This window comes from Carcharodon carcharias, chromosome 21, assembly GCF_017639515.1.
Source record: "Carcharodon carcharias isolate sCarCar2 chromosome 21, sCarCar2.pri, whole genome shotgun sequence".
NCBI lineage: Eukaryota > Metazoa > Chordata > Chondrichthyes > Lamniformes > Lamnidae > Carcharodon > Carcharodon carcharias.
The window spans coordinates 25446596-25463076 of record NC_054487.1 but is presented as its reverse complement, the minus strand read 5'-3'; the positions used below and the strand labels follow the sequence as shown (position 1 = coordinate 25463076).

The 16481-nt window shown below is 38.3% G+C and overlaps 2 protein-coding genes across 3 annotated transcripts in view; one reads left to right on the top strand and one right to left on the bottom strand.

Moving 5' to 3' along the window:
• LOC121293113 (ADP-ribosylation factor GTPase-activating protein 3-like) overlaps positions 1-7129 on the top strand; it is a 93040-nt gene extending 85911 nt beyond the window's left edge. For both annotated transcript variants that reach the window (XM_041215783.1, XM_041215782.1), the window contains 2 exons: positions 1899-2020; positions 5670-7129. In XM_041215783.1, coding sequence (XP_041071717.1) covers positions 1899-2020; positions 5670-5687 — 140 coding nt within the window. In that variant the 3' untranslated portion in view covers positions 5688-7129. The remainder of the gene's footprint in view (positions 1-1898; positions 2021-5669) is intronic.
• Positions 7130-13476: 6347 nt separating this feature from the next.
• The window catches only part of zgc:110789 (Xan_ur_permease domain-containing protein), a 71369-nt gene continuing 68364 nt past the window's right edge, over positions 13477-16481 (bottom strand). Inside the window, exons 11-12 of the mRNA XM_041216183.1 lie at positions 15622-15717; positions 13477-13837 (exon numbers count right to left, since the gene is read on the bottom strand). Of these exons, the coding sequence (XP_041072117.1) occupies positions 13614-13837; positions 15622-15717 (320 nt within the window). The 3' untranslated portion in view covers positions 13477-13613. The remainder of the gene's footprint in view (positions 13838-15621; positions 15718-16481) is intronic.

Below are 16481 nucleotides of genomic sequence, written 5' to 3'. Positions count from 1 at the left end.
TCTGGAGTACTGAATTCGGTTTGGGCATTGCATCCTAAAATGCATTTATTGTACAAAAGCAAATTAAAAACAGAAAATACTCAGCAGGTCAGGCAGCATCTTTGGAAAGAGAAACTGACTTAACATTTCAGGTCAATGACCTTCATCAAAATAGATATATTGTAGTTAGAATGGGAACATTACAAATCCACCAAAATTATAGCAGGTTTCAGGAATTCCATTATTAGGACAGACTGTATAAACTGTGCTTGTATTCCCTTGAGCTTGCTAATTGAGATTTTTAAAATGAGAAAAGGATTCAATAGAGTAGATATAAAGAAGCTATTTCTGAAACGCTTTTACAAAGTGCAGTGGAAATCTAGCCCTCTTTCCCAAAAGGCTCTGAATGCTGGGTCAACTAAAATTTTCAAAACTTAGTTCAACAGATTTTTTTATTCAGAAAGGGTATCATGGATGTGGTTCAAAGATGGATAGAGGGATTTGGGGTGCAGATTAGCCATGATCTAATTGAATGGTGGAGCAGTCTCGAGCAACTGAATGGCCTACTCCTGATCCTAGTAAGACAATCCCACAATAGCAAAGTCTACAGATAGCAACATAGGGAGTAGAATCTGCCGTTTGCAGTTAAGGGATTTCAAAATACTTTTTTAAGAAACAAGGATTCTCTTTCTCTTTATGTTTGAAGCTCCAGTGGCTATAAATCGTCACACTTCAGGACTTGATAAACAGTGCATGAATGGTTTGTCAATCAGATCCACCCTATAATGTAAATGAGGCAGATTCCATGGCATTAATTCTCATGATGCTTCACAAGATCACAGGAGAGTGACACATTTGAGGAAGACATATTTGATTATTCTCCACATATCTACGTCACATATCCACATCACAACACTTAAGTGTTCCTTATGTGAGCCTAAGAATTTTGCATTCACTACCTTTTCTGGAAATGCATTCCGAATGTTGATCCCTTTGCCTGAAGAATTTCCTATCAACATGTCTTAAATTTTCCTTTTCCTTTAAACCTGATCCTTCCCATATTACTATCACAACTTTAATGTTCTGGGTTTACTTTTTACTGTATGATGTACTATTGTATTCTTGCAAGAGACCCATTCTTAGTTGTTTTCATTCAAAGTTGAAAAGCTAAAGTTCTTCCTAGTGTTTTCTTTTGATTTAGTGTCACAACCCTTTGGCTTGAATGTCACCCTGGTTTCTTTTGATGCAATTCTATAATAAAACAGCAACTTAAAAGTAATGTTCCTCTGCATTATTTTAATTTGTTCATTAATTTTTTCCTCTGATTGCCACATTCGGTTTGCAGCTCACAGCCAATGCTAATTCTGCAAAATAAGTGTGAATGACTCCAAGAGACTTGAGAGGTACTAATTACCCCCAATAAAAATGCCATCTTAGTCACTGCATATAACAATATTTGTGAATATCATTCTTATAAGTCCTTTTAATTGGAAAAACAAAAGCTATGAAATGTAATTCCCGCATTACTATTGTGTTCTTTTGGTGGCATGGATAGAGACCACCAAACTGTCCTGGGCTCTAGCTGGCACAGAGAACACGAACAAGGGGAGATTTTCAGCTAAGGAATCATCCTGAGAATAGCACTTGATATAATGTTCATATCTTGCTGGATTAAACTGGCTTTGAACTTGCTAACATTTGAATCTGATTTTTTTCAAAGAAAAGTTTGACTTTCAAGTGTACTTCCAGTTATACAAATTCATAATAAGCACGCTGAGGATCGACCAAGAAATTTGTGTTTTTTGTGTTCAGTTTTATTTTCCTCAATTTATTTTATAGTGGGTTGCATTTTGCTTAGAAGTGATTTATAAAGCTGATCAAAATTGTATGTTCATGATTTGATTTGTTGTTCTCTTAAGCAAACGTGTCTCTGACCAACGTGTTGCCATCAGCTCCTGACATGGCACAGTTTAAGCAAGGTGTTAGATCTGTGGCTGGGAAGCTATCTGTTTTGGCCAATGGGGTGATGACTTCCATTCAGGTTGGTATAATTTATATAACAAATAATCTTTTGGTGCCTTTTATCATATAAATTCTTGTGACCAAACTGCTGAATATATATTGTGTGTTTTGCATTAGGCATGTATCCATCATACAAAATGTTGTACGTCATTACAATTGCATCTCAATCAGAAGACCATTATTCTGAAGTTTTAGTTTTACAAGCAATATGAGTTCAGCTGCAAATACAAGCAGTTACAAATACCCACACTCCTACAGGAAGTGCTCAAAGGGATAGGTCAGGTTAAGCAGACCCCATGTCATCAAGAGATCAATCAGTATTAATCAAGGTTTATTTTTTAAGCAAATTGACTCAAACTTTAATATCGATCAGTGAAAGTGAACAACATTTTTAATCCTTTGTAATATCAGAGTTTGTAAAAATGTTCAGTTAAGTCTCTGAAGTGAGAACTAATTTTGCTGAAGAATTATATTGAAAAGAAATGCTATACATTTAAAATTACCTTTAAAGTAAAAATGATGGAGAGACTTGGTGAACCTGCAGTTTAGTATATCATCTTACCTGTGTTTTTATTCATCTGTACTAATGAATGGTAAGGGTAAAATTAATTTGGGTGGTTTGAACATAATTAGTTGTGTCATGGGTTTACTGCGACGACAAAATGTCCATAATTTGATGCAAATTAGAACACAATTGCAATCTCTGTCTCTTTCTCCAACTTTTTTCCACTCCCTTTCTGGAAATGGTTGAGCCTCTAAGTCTAAAAGTCTTATCCAGGTGTTTTAATAACTTGTAAAATAATGATTCCTGTAAATTTTACAATGATGAACAGAACATCTTGAGACACTGGTGAACGTACAATTTGTCTTTCAAGCTCCACATGCTATTTCTCAGTTACACATAGGTAGACTTTTGAGGTTAGCAAATCTTCCATGTAAGACTATCATGACCAGCAGCCTGAGTGGGATATAAATTCAGTGGCCCAGACTTTGAGGTCAGCAGGAAAGTCACAGCACATGTCACTGACCTTGAAGAAAACTGCCCACAAAAATCTAATCTTGTTTCATTTTAAATTTAGTTTTGTTTTTGCAATGTTGATTTCATTCTGGCTCCAACTATAGGAATCTCTAGTGTCCAGGAATGGTGATGTCATCAAGCTGGTTTAGCAGCTAATCACATTGAAGAATTCACACAGACAGCTGGTTTTATCATTCATTTGTTATAACTTTACAGAAAGCGAAATAAAGATGGGACATCCACATGGGTTCAAGATAGAAGTTGAACATTAAAACTTTTTTAAAAATTACTATAAAAATCTATGGATTTTTTTAGTGTGTAATGGAGAAATTTGACATTCCATAAATATAAAATTAGTTTTTTAGGGCCAGAGAGTTTGTTCCAAAGTAACTATTAGAACATAAGACAAAAGGGTACAAGGAATACACTATTTATCTTTTGGGCCTCCTCTGCTATTCCGTACAGCCATGGATGATATTCTGCCTCAACTCCACCTTCCCACACTATCTCTGAGTCCCATAATTCCCTTAGTATCCAAAAGATTGATCGATCTCTGTCTTGAATATTTAGTGAATGAGCACCCACAGTCCTCTGGGTTAGAAAATTCCAATGGTTTGCAACCCTTTGAGTGAAGAAGTCTCGAAGAAATTAATAATATCCCCAAGTTCCTCACATCTACTAGACCTTTAATTTCCCACTATTTCCAGAATGTTTTTGAGTCTACTGTGAAGATAATACAAAGCATTTGTGCAATACCTCTGCCATTTCCTTATTCCCCAATATCATTTATCCTGTCTCTGCATGTAAAGGACCCATGTCTACTTTCATAAATCTCCTCCTCCTTGCATACCTATGGTAACTTGTGCAATCTGTTCTTTTTTTCTTGCTAGCCCGCTCATGTATTCTGTTTCTTTATTAGTTTCTTGGTCATCCTTTGCTGTATTCTAAAATCCTCCTATTCCTCAGGTTTACTATTTTTTGCAACATTATAAGCATCTTCCTTTAATCTTATACTAAAATTCGTTTGTTAGCTATGTTTGTCCAGTTTTCCAAGGGGGTTTTTTATTCTTTTAGGGAATGTACATTTATTGCAAATTATGAATTAATTCTTTAAATGTCTGTCATTGTTATATACCGTCACATCTTTTAATGTAGTTTCCAATTTACCTTAACGAACTAGTTTGCTTTATTCAGATTGCAGACCCTAGTTTTAGACTTCACTAAATCATTATTCCCTAGAGGCTCCTTTACTACATGATTATTAATGAGCCCTTTCTCATTGCCCAAAGCTAGATCTAAAATAAACTGTTCCCTTGTTGGTTCCTTGACATACTGATTTTGAAAACCATTGTTTTTACATTCCATGAACTTGTCCCTTACACTGTCACTGCAAATTTCTCCATATAAAAATTAAAGACCCCTATGATTACTTTGTTACATGCACCTCTAATTTCCTGATTTATACTCTGGCTGACAATGCAGCTACTCCCACCCATGTTTTCTATCACTTGTTGTTTCTTAGCTGCACTCAAACTGATTCTACATCTTGATTTTCTATGCAAGGATCCTTTCTCTATATTGTATTTTATCCCATCCTATATTATCTCAACTACTCCCAGAGTCCTTTTTCATTTTGCTCTCTCTTCTATGAGTCATGTAACCTGGAATACATGATTCCCAACCTTAGTCAATGTGCAACTAAGCTCTTATTTCATCTGTTTTGTTGTGAATGCTTCATGCATTCAGATATAATGCCCTCAGCTATATCTTTTATCTATTTTTCCCTGATGTTACTTTGAAGCTGGAGGCAATGCGGTTGTGGAAAGAACATTGATTATGACTTAGTATGGCATTACAAACACAGTTAGACCTCATTCAGCGAGGCTTGACTATTTCAAAGGTCCTAACAGTGAGAATAATGGCATTAAAAAGTGGGAGTTTATGTAAAATCAGTGATTTCTAGTTAATTTCCACCTGCAAGGACTTCAACAGCACACCCCATGAAGGAGCAGGGAATTATTGGCAACAGCGTTTGGATTTCTACATTTAACTGTGTATGTGCAGACACCAGATGTTGTCAGTTTCACAGAGCGATGGTGAATGCTGACAATATTGCTGTTGTTAGAGCTGCAAGACCTAACATGGCTTTTTTTTTCTTTATACTGTATATCAAACCATATAGTAGATTGTTAATTGGAGAAAAAAAAATGGCTGAAATGATACATTGTGAATGCTGGTCTCTGATATTCTCGTCAAAAGAAAAATAATTCTAGAAGTTCACATGAATGTGTTGTCTTCTCAATTAATCAAGAAATCAATCTGCCATTAAATATGATGCATGAACACATTCATTTCTTGAGGAATGAGGAAATTTCCATTTCTGTTAAGTGATTCATGTAGTACAATGAACAAAAACTGATTCACCATAGCAGAGAGATTCAGTGCATCAGGCATCTCTAGCACATGACTCTCCAGCTATGTAGTCAAGAGTTTTTGAGCTTCATGGTTGTTCAATGGAATCTAATTTAAGTTCCATAAAAACTACTACTTTGGCTTGCTACATATAGGGCTACTTACATTTGATAGCAATAAATTTATTAAGGTTGCGGAAACCTCTCTCTTCAACAGACCATTTACTTGTCTTTTGCAGGATCGATATGGCTCCTAACTGGATACAAACATTATAACGAAATGAATGTGAAACCTTTCAGAAGTGATTTACATTTGGGTGCCTGACTCACCATTGATTACCAAAATATTTTGAAGGATTGTTCAGTTAAGATGAAAATCTTTTGCCACAGTGTGGTGCTTGAATTGCATCCGCTGACATTTATCTGCGTTCCTACTTGAGTTTTCCCAGTGTCAATCTGTCTCAGGTAATACTGTGCTTTAAATAACGAGGGAAAAAACTCAGCTATGAGAAGGAAATTATTTTTCAGTCATTTAGAGTGCGATTTTTATTCTCGTTTAAACCAGGCAGAAAGGTATTAAATATCTAGAACTTTAGTTAGTTTGGGAAAAGGGTGCAATATTCAATTTTTTAAAAATGCTATACAGATATACATTACAATATGGATAAATCCGCAGCTTTAAAGAAGTGCTCTTATAAATTGGGTTTTGTTTTCTGTTTAATGAAACAGTGTTTGTATAATTAAAACACTACACTGAACTCTTAATGGTGAGTGTGCAGTTTATTATATGGATTGTTTGTTTACTGGAACAGATCACCGTTTTGGGTCTTAAACAATTGTAAGATAGAACTGTTTGTTGGTACTTTGAACAGATGATTATATGCCAAAACACTTAACATTTAGAAGTATATAGTCTGTAGGAAATTGAAATATGGATATTAAACAATATGAAGTTTGCAAGGTACCATATTGGGAATTACAGGCGGTTGGAAGGTGATCATCAATCATCTCTGTTTATAGCAGAAACCTGTAAGGTGTGCTTTTTGGAAACCAATTATTTCTACTCATGGGACCAAGTAAATAAATGTAAATGGTAATATTCAGTAGCTGTATATTGTAATGAATCTTAATTTTTGAATCATTATGTTTAAATTGCGCACTTTCTGGCGGCAAAAAGCTGGACTGGGATATGTAAACATGTATTTCTAATAAAAAAAAGACACATTTGCTTCACAGAAGTGGGTCAATGCTGAAATTGAGCTAAGTAGGAAACGTAAGCAATAAATGAATGATTATGGTAAGATTTCAACAAATGACTCTTGTATATGTATATGACTCTTGGACTGAAATACTAAAGTCCATTGTTTGGGGAGGTAGCATCCATCATCTAAGATTAGAGCCCAGATCTTTGAACAGTATGACAGATACTTTACAAAATGCTGACTTTATAAAACACGATATTGCTTGTCGAAAAATGGGAGAAAACGTTTTCCATTGTTAAAATAAAATTGTTAAAAATATTAACTTTATTTAGAAAGCTGTAATGGGGGCTGGGGGAGGAATCAAAACATTTCAAAGTAGACATTTTGCCAATAAAATGTTATTATCTGCAGATTAACAGTTGCATCATAGCATTGAGGTGAGAATCGTGCTGATTCTGGACTATCAACTGAAGAATAAAGTATTTTGTTCGTCCTTATCTTCTAGTCCAGACTTGATTCTTCCTTTACATATCTCTGGAATCTAACCTGCAGCATTTCCTGATGTTGTATTCAATGATGTTTTAAAACTGTAGAAAATTATGCATTTATTGACCCTGAAGTGAACTTTTTGATCACTGTGGGAAGAGTGACTGGAGTTTACTGATAAAAGCAAAATACTGCGGATGCTGGAAATCTGAAACAGAAACAAAAATAGCTGGAAAAACTCAGCAGGTCTGACAGCATCTGCGGAGAGGAATACAGTTAATGCTTATAGTCCGTATGACTCTTCAGTTTCCTGATGTATGACTCCACCAGAAGTTGAACATTGTGACTTGTGGATACATTTCTCTGTAATATAAGGATGACAAGAGTTTCACAACACCTCTGAACCCCAACATGCCACCCCAATGATCTAACTTATTTGTAGTTGTACTTCGTTCTTGTAATTCTGCTATAATTGATACTCAAAAGGTCTGTCGTTTGTTTACTTTGGTTTTATTTCAGATCATATAATGTGGAGGCTTATAAGATAGAAAACTATATTAAGAAGGAAAATCTGATTCAGGATGTTTAGAAGGGGAAATACATTTGAAATATAGAACTCCAGGAAATTTTTAATTAACCAATTCTAACTTAAGGTGTCTCAGCAAATTCCTGAAACTTTTAAAAGTAACCATTGTAACATGGCTGGTAGTGCACTTCAAACAAGAAAATTTGTCATTTTTTGGTCCAGATGTTCCCTTGTTCCAGAGGGTGCATTTAGAATGAGAAAATTACTGGCCATAATTGGCAGTTTTCCTTTTTCCCCAATGACATTAAGGATGAGCAGAAAATTTTGAGGTCCCTAGAAGATTAAATGATTTTAATTTGTGTGCATTACTAAAGTATTCACTTACATGACAATGCCTTTAGAACCTTGTTCTGTTATTAGGTTGTATTTTTCCTCCCAGCCTCCCCTGACATCACAATGCTGCTCAATTCAGTAACAATTTATATTTATATAGTGCCTTTGACATAGATAAATGTCGCAAGGTACTTCATAGAAACATATCGGACAAAAATAGATGGGAAGCTAATGAAGGAACTATTAGGAGCTATGACCAAAGGCTTGCTAAACAGGTGAATGCTAAGGAGCAACTTGAAATAGCGAAGGGAGTTGAGACAAAAGATGGGAATTCTGGAGCACATAACACAGCTGTAAATAGTGAAGGAGAAAGGACTGGAGGATGCCTGAGTTTTGCAAGAATTATAGAGCTGGAAAAACTTAGATAAGGAGGAATGAGGCCTTGACAATCTTTTAAACGCAAGAATGAGAATTTAATTTTTACATGATGGATGACTCAGCCTGTAGAGTTTACTGAGCACAGAGGTGATGGACAAGCGGGAGTTTGAGAGAGAGCATGGGCACCAGAGTTTTGGATTATCTGAAAATTATGCAGTGTACAGGATAGGCAAGCCTTGAGTGCATTTGGGATAGTTGCATTTGGTCATGAGAAAAAGATGGATGAGAGTTTCAGCAGCTGAGGCAAGGCAATTTTATGAAGGTTGAAGTGGATGATCTTTATATTGGAAAGGTTAGAAAAACTTGCATTTATATAGTGTCTTTCATGAGTTTATGTTACAAAGCACTTCAGAGCCTTTGAAAGGACAAGAGTTTTTTTTAAGGTGTAAAGCACTGAGAGTTATCTAAATTCCAGGTACATCCTGGAGATCAATGAGCAGTATTGGCAGAGGCGAGTGAGGCTAATAATACTTTTCATGGTTCAGCCAAATCTGCTGATAGGTGAACAACTGCTAAAACAGTTGTCTGCCAGATCCGCTGAAGTCCTATGGTCCCGCTGAAGTTAATGAACTTTTGAATGGCTCGCTCCATTTTATGACCCTGCTCCCGCCACGACGGGGACTCTACATTTGCAGTGTCACTGCACTGCAAGATTAGGTACGAGATGGAAAGGGGAAATAGGGAAGCTTAAATCTGAGTACTGTTCAGTTGTAATACAGCGGCAGAATAATGGGAATGAAGTTTGATATGAGCAAAATAGACATAGAACTAAGAATAAAAGAGTTTAGAATAGAAAGATAAGCTGGATTTGTCAAATACATTCCCTCACCTATATTTATTTCATCAACATTTACATAATTGCACCAGGTTGCATTGAAATTAGAATCGATATAGAAGTTTCTACTCTAATGATTCTGCCATCATCTCCTATCATTAAAGTGACCCTTAAGTAGGCAAGGATGATACAGCAGTCTGCATATAATTCAGAGTTTTACTAATACTGAAGTGATGCCATGGAGAATCAAATTTTCAAACAAACTAACATTGCATGTTTTAACAGAAATCCGTGCCATCCAGCATTAAATGGGCATATTTATTTCAGGAAAGTAGCTAGGATAACTGATGGAGGGAATAGAAGTGTCAAAACACAGGCATTGTAGGAAGTTGGCCTGAAGATACACTGGGAGAAGTCTAGGGGGCTAAGAAATCCGACCCATTGCTTCTCTGCTTTTGAGATATGCATTTCCACGGATTTGAAGCAAGTGCCTGACTGATCACCTTGTGGCTCTGTTATCTATTGAGCACATAAGGTACTGGTTGTTCTAGCAAGTAGCGATTTGGTGACCTGATTGATGCAACTTTACACTGCAGTTTGGACAATACAGATGATGTCCTCTGCAGTAGTTTGGAAGGAGCCTGAGTTGAAAATTCTGTGTGCCTGATGCTTTGCCTGTCTGACATCTCATGCCCTCTTACACAAGAACACAAGAAAGAGGAGTAGACAGTAGCCCATTGAACTTGCTTTTCCATTCAATACAATCATGGCTGATCTTGGGCTTTAACTCCATTTTCCTGCCCGCTTCCCATATCCCTTAATTCCCTGAGAGACAAAAAAGCTGACTACCCCAGCCTTAGATGTATTCAACAATGGAGCGTCCACAACTCTGTGGGGTAGAGAATTCAAAAGATTCACTACCGTTTGAGTGAAGTAAGTTTTCTTCTCAGTCCGAATAATCAGCTGCCTTCCTGATACTGTGCCCCTGTGGTTTAGATTCCCAACTATCGGAAACAATCCCTGTGTCCACCTTTTCAAGCCCCTTCAGAATTCTGTGGGTCTTAATGAGATCACTTCTCATTCATCTAACCTCCAGAGAATATTAAACCCAATTTACTCAGCCTCTCTTCATAGGGCAACCCCCACATCGCAAGAACCAATTTAGTGAACCTTTGCTGTACCACCTCCAATGCAAGTATATCCTTTCTTACATGTGGAGATCAAAACTGTGCACAATACTCCAAGTGCGGTCTCCTAGAAATTTGACCCAGCGACAGTGAAGGAATGACAATATATTTCCAAGTCAGGATGATGAGCGGCTTGGCAGCGTTCCCATGTGTCTGCTGCCCTTGTCCTTCTAGATAGTAGTGGACTTGGGTTTGGAAGATGCTTCATGGACAGATGCACCTGCAGCAAGCAGGTTGGTGAAGATGAGATCAAGTATGTTTTCCCCTATTGTTGGTGTTCTCACCACCTGCCATAGACCCAGTCTCTCAGTTATGCCCTTTAAGACTCGACCAGCATGGTCTGTGGTGGTGCTACCGAGCCATTCTTGGTGATGGACATTGAAGCCCCTTTTACACGATTGACAAGGCTGTGTTTGTCATATTAATTTCCAGTGCCTAGGTTGATGTTGGGTGGTCTGTCCGCTTTCATTCTTTATTGACTTTCTAACGGTTTGATACAACTGAGTGTCCACGCTTGCCACCCTCAGTGCTTCCTGCAAGTGGTGTTCAACATGAAGAACTGACTCATCAGTTGAGGGGTGGGGTGGTATATGGTAATCAGGAGGTTTCCTTCCCCATGTTTGACCTGATGCCATAAGATATCATGGGGTCTGGAGTCGATGTTGAGGATTCCCAGGGCAGCTCCCTCCCACCTGCTATACAACTGAAAAGGTCATCGCTGCTGGGTCTGTCCTGCCAGTGGGACAGGCCATACCCAGGGGTGGTGATGTCTAGGACATTATCTGTAAGGTATGAATCGGAGAGCATGGACTGTCAGGCTGTTGCTTGACTAGTCTATGAAACATCTCTCCTAATTTTGGCACTAGCCCCCAGATGTTAGTGAAGTGGGCTTTGAAGGGTCGATAGGGCGGAGTTTGCCGTTTTCATTTCTGGTGCCTAGGTCGATGCTGGGTGGTCCGTCCAGTTTAATTTCTTATTGACTTTCTAACGGTTTGATACAAGTGAAGGCCATTTGAGTCAACCACAAGGGCACGGTTTCAGGAAGGCAGCCATGGATCTGGAGTCACATGTAGGCCAGTCCAGGTAAGGATGGCAGATTTCCTTCCCTTAGTGGGCCAGATGGGCTCTTGTGATAATCGATATTTGTTCAGCATTAGACTTTTAATTCCAGATTTTTATTGACTGAATTCAAATTCCACCATCTGCCATGGTGAGATTCGAATCCAGGTTCCCAGAGCATTACCCTGGGTCTCATTACTTTTTTCATTCTGCTCTGAAATTCCTACATGCACCTGGTTCTCACTTGTATTATCAACCTGACATCTGTCAGACACATCCTTTCCATCTTTTCCTGGTGAGCTCTCATTTTATTTATCTTACCTTTCCCCCTCGTGGGAATGCATCTGGACTGTACCTGAACCATCTCCGCTTTAAAAGCAGCCCATTGTTCCTTTACAGTTTTGCCTGCCAATTTCCAATTGACCTGGGTCAAATTAGTTCTCGACCCACTGAAATTGGCTCTCTTCCAATCAAGTATTTTTACTCTGGATGCCTCCTTGTCCCTTTCCATGGTTAACTTAAACCTAATGACTATGGCCACTGTCATCTAAATGTTCCACCATTGCTACTTGATCCACTTCTCCCACCACATTCACCAGATCCAGTAATGTCATCTCCCTCATAGGAAGCCACATCCTATGATGTATTAGAATTTTTTCCTGAATGCACCAGAAATTCTTCCCCCGTCTCTGCCCTTTATTAGTACTATCTCCTCTACATTAGGATAATTAACGACCTCCATTATAACGGGAAATGAATATGGCAAACACAGCCCTGTCGACCCTGTAAAAGGGACTTCAATGTCCATCACCAAGAATGGCTCAGTAGCACTACCACAGACTGAGCTGGCTGAGTCCTAAAGGGCATAACTGAGAGACTGGGTCTGTGGCAGGTGGTGAGGGAACCATCAAGAGGGAAAAACACACCTGATCTCATCTTCACCAACCTGCCTGCTGCAGATGCATCTGCTCGTGCCAGTATTGGTAGGAGTGACTGCCACAGAGTCTTTAAGGAGTGCAACGTGCATGCAGGAGGCTCCTGCACTACCTGTCTGGTAGTCCTCGACTGTCTGGTGGTCACCCATTCCCCCTCTCTACCTGCACTTTTTTAAGCCCCATCCAGAAATGTGCTAAACATGAAACTCAGTCTCACTGATATATCATAGTGACGCCAGCCACTCCTTAAGCTCCAAACCCAGAACCTGATCTGCTCCAGCTGACACTTGCTGCACGTGGTTGCCCAGGACATGAGAAGCATCCTGGAATTCCTGTATGGGATGGGATCTGCACTCCCAACAGACCAAAACGCCCTGTCAAGCCTCTATTAAATAAACTATTAACTGGCTAACAGAAGTAAATTTAAACTTAAATACTCATCAACTACTCATCAAACAGCCATTTCCTTGTGCTCATTATTTTATAGGTTGGTTAACTTAAATGGTTTTATTTAACTCATATCATCCATGGATCTTAGATATTGGTGTCACTTGCTGCCTTCGTTTCACACTTCATTTGTGTAGGGTTTTTTCACGTTAAGACTGTATAACGTGAGAGCTGCAAACTGACTGCTTTTATTTTCAGGATTTGAGTTTCAACCAGCTCAAGATAGTTGGAATGAACATCTCTTTGCCATGGTAATTTGTCCCAGTAATGAAATGGTTTTTGAGATGATCTGAATCCAGGTCTTACAGGTGGATTTCTTTACAGTAAAACTGTCTAAAAAGGATTGAATTATTACTAAATTCAGTGTTTAACTAATTTGTACTTAATGTATAGTTGTTTTACACTGACACTGGGGATGGAGGACAAGTTGTTGGAAAGGCGCAATTTTTCAGTGTTATTTCTTGACGGTTACAAGAAGAAAGCCATAGGAGTGGCCGATTTGAAACAAAAAAAAAATTGGACACCTTGAAACAGAGCAGGTTACCTCAAAGTGTAATGTATCTTACAAGACTATGACAATAACGTTCTCTCATATCTGCTTTTAATCTTATAGGATCCTCTTGACCCCCCCACCCCAACATTTTCTTACAATCTTCTCCAGTGTTATCATTCTTTTATGTTACAATAGAAATTAAAAATCAGCCCCAGGGGAACATGAATTGAACATATCAGACTTTGCCAAGAAACAGTGGGGTGAAAATTATCTATTCAAAGAGATTTGTTTACCCTACATTGTTAAAATAGAGTCTCCTTATGAATTTCCTGAGTGTTTTCTTCCACGCTTTCATCATCAGGGGGTTTTGGTTTTGGGCAGAAAGGGATGTATCTCCTCCAGGCTCCAGTGCAACATTTTGTGCCAATACCGAAAGGTAAATTGTAGCAGTCACTGTCAATTGCAACTTCGTTATCCTCAAGGATAGTTTCCTTCCATGTGATCAGCCCTCTTTCTTTCTCTGTACCTGTAAAACATCAAAAATCACACATGGTATTTGCATACGTATGAGTTGGCTTATCATCTATTGGAAAATTCTTCCATAAACTGCTGTGTTTACCCACTTTGATTTGCTGTGTGCAATGCACTCACTGTATTGAATGCAACACATTTTGGGCAGGGTTGTCAACCCTCCAGGATTGACCTGGAGTTTCCTGGAATTGAAGATCAATCTCCAAGACACTGCTGTGTGCGCACCTAGAGAAAAATCATTGCAACGCTAAAAGATTTTTTTTGTCAATTTCTTTGAACATTTCACTTTACCAGATATAAACATATTGAAAATGGGGTTGGGGGGGGGGCGGAAATAGCTGTTTGGCTGATAGGCAAGCATCATCCAATTGGGTAATGAGTCTTTTTGCTTTCCAATTGACATAGAACAGCAGTATGTCACAAGGATGGATGTGTTGGCTGACTAATGGCTGGAGTGTGGGGGGCAAGGAATACATTTAATCACAATTGGCATCCCCAATTTTGGGACATTCTCAGAGAGATAATAAGGTACCATCAAAAAGTCACATCAACTAGCGAGGCTAACTATTTTGTGCAAAGCCATGGGATTTTGTCTGCCATTCCAGGATGCATATTAGTGCGCTACAGGGAAGATATCGAGGTGTTGCATCTATTACTACCAGTTATGTATGGACTCAATGAGTTGTGTTACTAAAACAAAAACAGAAAATGCTGGAAAAACTTAGCAGGTCTAACAGCATCTGTGGAGAGAGAAAAACAAAGTTATCGTTTCGAGTCCATATGATTCTTCTTCAGAGTTGTGTTACTGTTGATTGAGGGAAATCTATGTTGTCAGCATTACTATTAGATATCAGTGCAATTTCTGAGAGTTATTTAATTACTAGTGGAATTAAAGTTCCTCCACCTCTGGTTTCCCCTCTTCCCACTCTTAGTTTCCCTTCTTTACCTACTCATTGGTGGCTTTCTGGTACTTAGAATTTCTTGCATAAGTGCTGCTTGCATGAAACCATGAACAAAGATACTAAACTACAAGTGTCCAACTTTTATGATGTAACTGAAGTAACGTTTTCAGAGGTCTCCTGGTCAAAATATCAAATGTTCATACCTCCAGGAATACTTCTAATCAAACTTGGCAATATTAATGCTAACTATAGTGATGGAACATTTACTAATGGTCTCTGCAGCAATTCTAATTTGCATTCAAGAGAAAAGCAAGGTCTCCTAAAATATATGAAAAATACGTTAGGTCTATGTACTTTCTGAAGCACTTCTGAAGCACCCACTAATGTAGCAGCTGATCAGAACCCAGAAATATTCCAGTTTCCTGAAGCTTCAGGCTTACGACTGAGGTTAACACACAGGTGGGTATAACAATATGGTACTTAGGTTATATGTTGCATGGTGTAGAAGTGAATGTTCAAGCAGTAATATTGCTCCTTTCAAGGCAGGTGCAGTACTGATGTTCTGTCAACAACATTGTTTGATCCCCGATGTTTTCTAAATTGACTTCTAGGGGGGTGAAATTGAAAGTGGGCAGGATCGTAAAACAAGTGTAATTACATTTGTCACCCAATGAAGGATATGCTCAAATTCTACAATTCTGTTGAAGTCAATAGAACTAAATATTAAATTGAACCTGATGCAAAGGGTGCACCCTGACCCATGTCCAATTTCACCCACCACCCCGACCCCTGATTTCATCATCATTTTGTATCGGTGTTATAAAATAAATCCATTGCTTACAAAGCAACAGAATGGCAGGAAGTGAAGGAAGCTTACCTGGTATAGTGTTATCCAGAAAAAATCCAAAAAATCCCCCAACAAACATACTGGTGGTTAAAAGGACATTGATGACTTGATCTAGTGGAAGTACTCCTGGGAAGCAGAACATTTCTTTAGTTTCTTGTCAGTGTTAACATTTTAATTTAAACCTGACTAAGCTGAAGTAGAATCTTGCCTTGGCATTGACTGGAAAAGGGTTGAAGGAGACACAGGCAGGAGATAAGGGATGGGATTGCGCTTTGGCTACAAGATTAGATTGTGGATGGGAACCCACGCCACCCCTAAACTGTGACAGGAGAAATGAAAATGTTACACTAATGAAGTTGAAGCTGGATCAAGGTGTGTTGTTGGGACAGTGATATTGCTCTGCAGCTAGCTGGTTATTATACTAAATACCCAGGGAGTGCTTGATGCAGAGAATGGGAGGGAAAAAAAACAGCTGAATGTGTCTCACTGCCCAGCACTGATATCTGTTCCCTTGATGAGCATATAAATAACAAAAATATAATATAACATTCTGAAAATGTCTTAAACATGAGACACAAAGAAATTTTAATAAAGCCTTGCATGAATCCCTTCTTTCCCCATGACTTGGCACAAAAATAGGAGGAAAAAGTAATTAGTTGCAAGAAAAATAAGGCAAAGCCTTTAGAGGATAAATGTGTTACTTTGGCCTGCAATACACCTACATAGCCAAGAGTACAATGTTCGATACATGTTGAAATGCAAAAAAGGTGGCACAAGTAAGACTTCAACCTTATTCTCCTCACTGCTATTTTTTCTTCTATATTAAGTTCAATGATTAAGATTTGACAATTCCACCTGAATGGCTAAGAGTACTCCAGTTTCTTCATTCT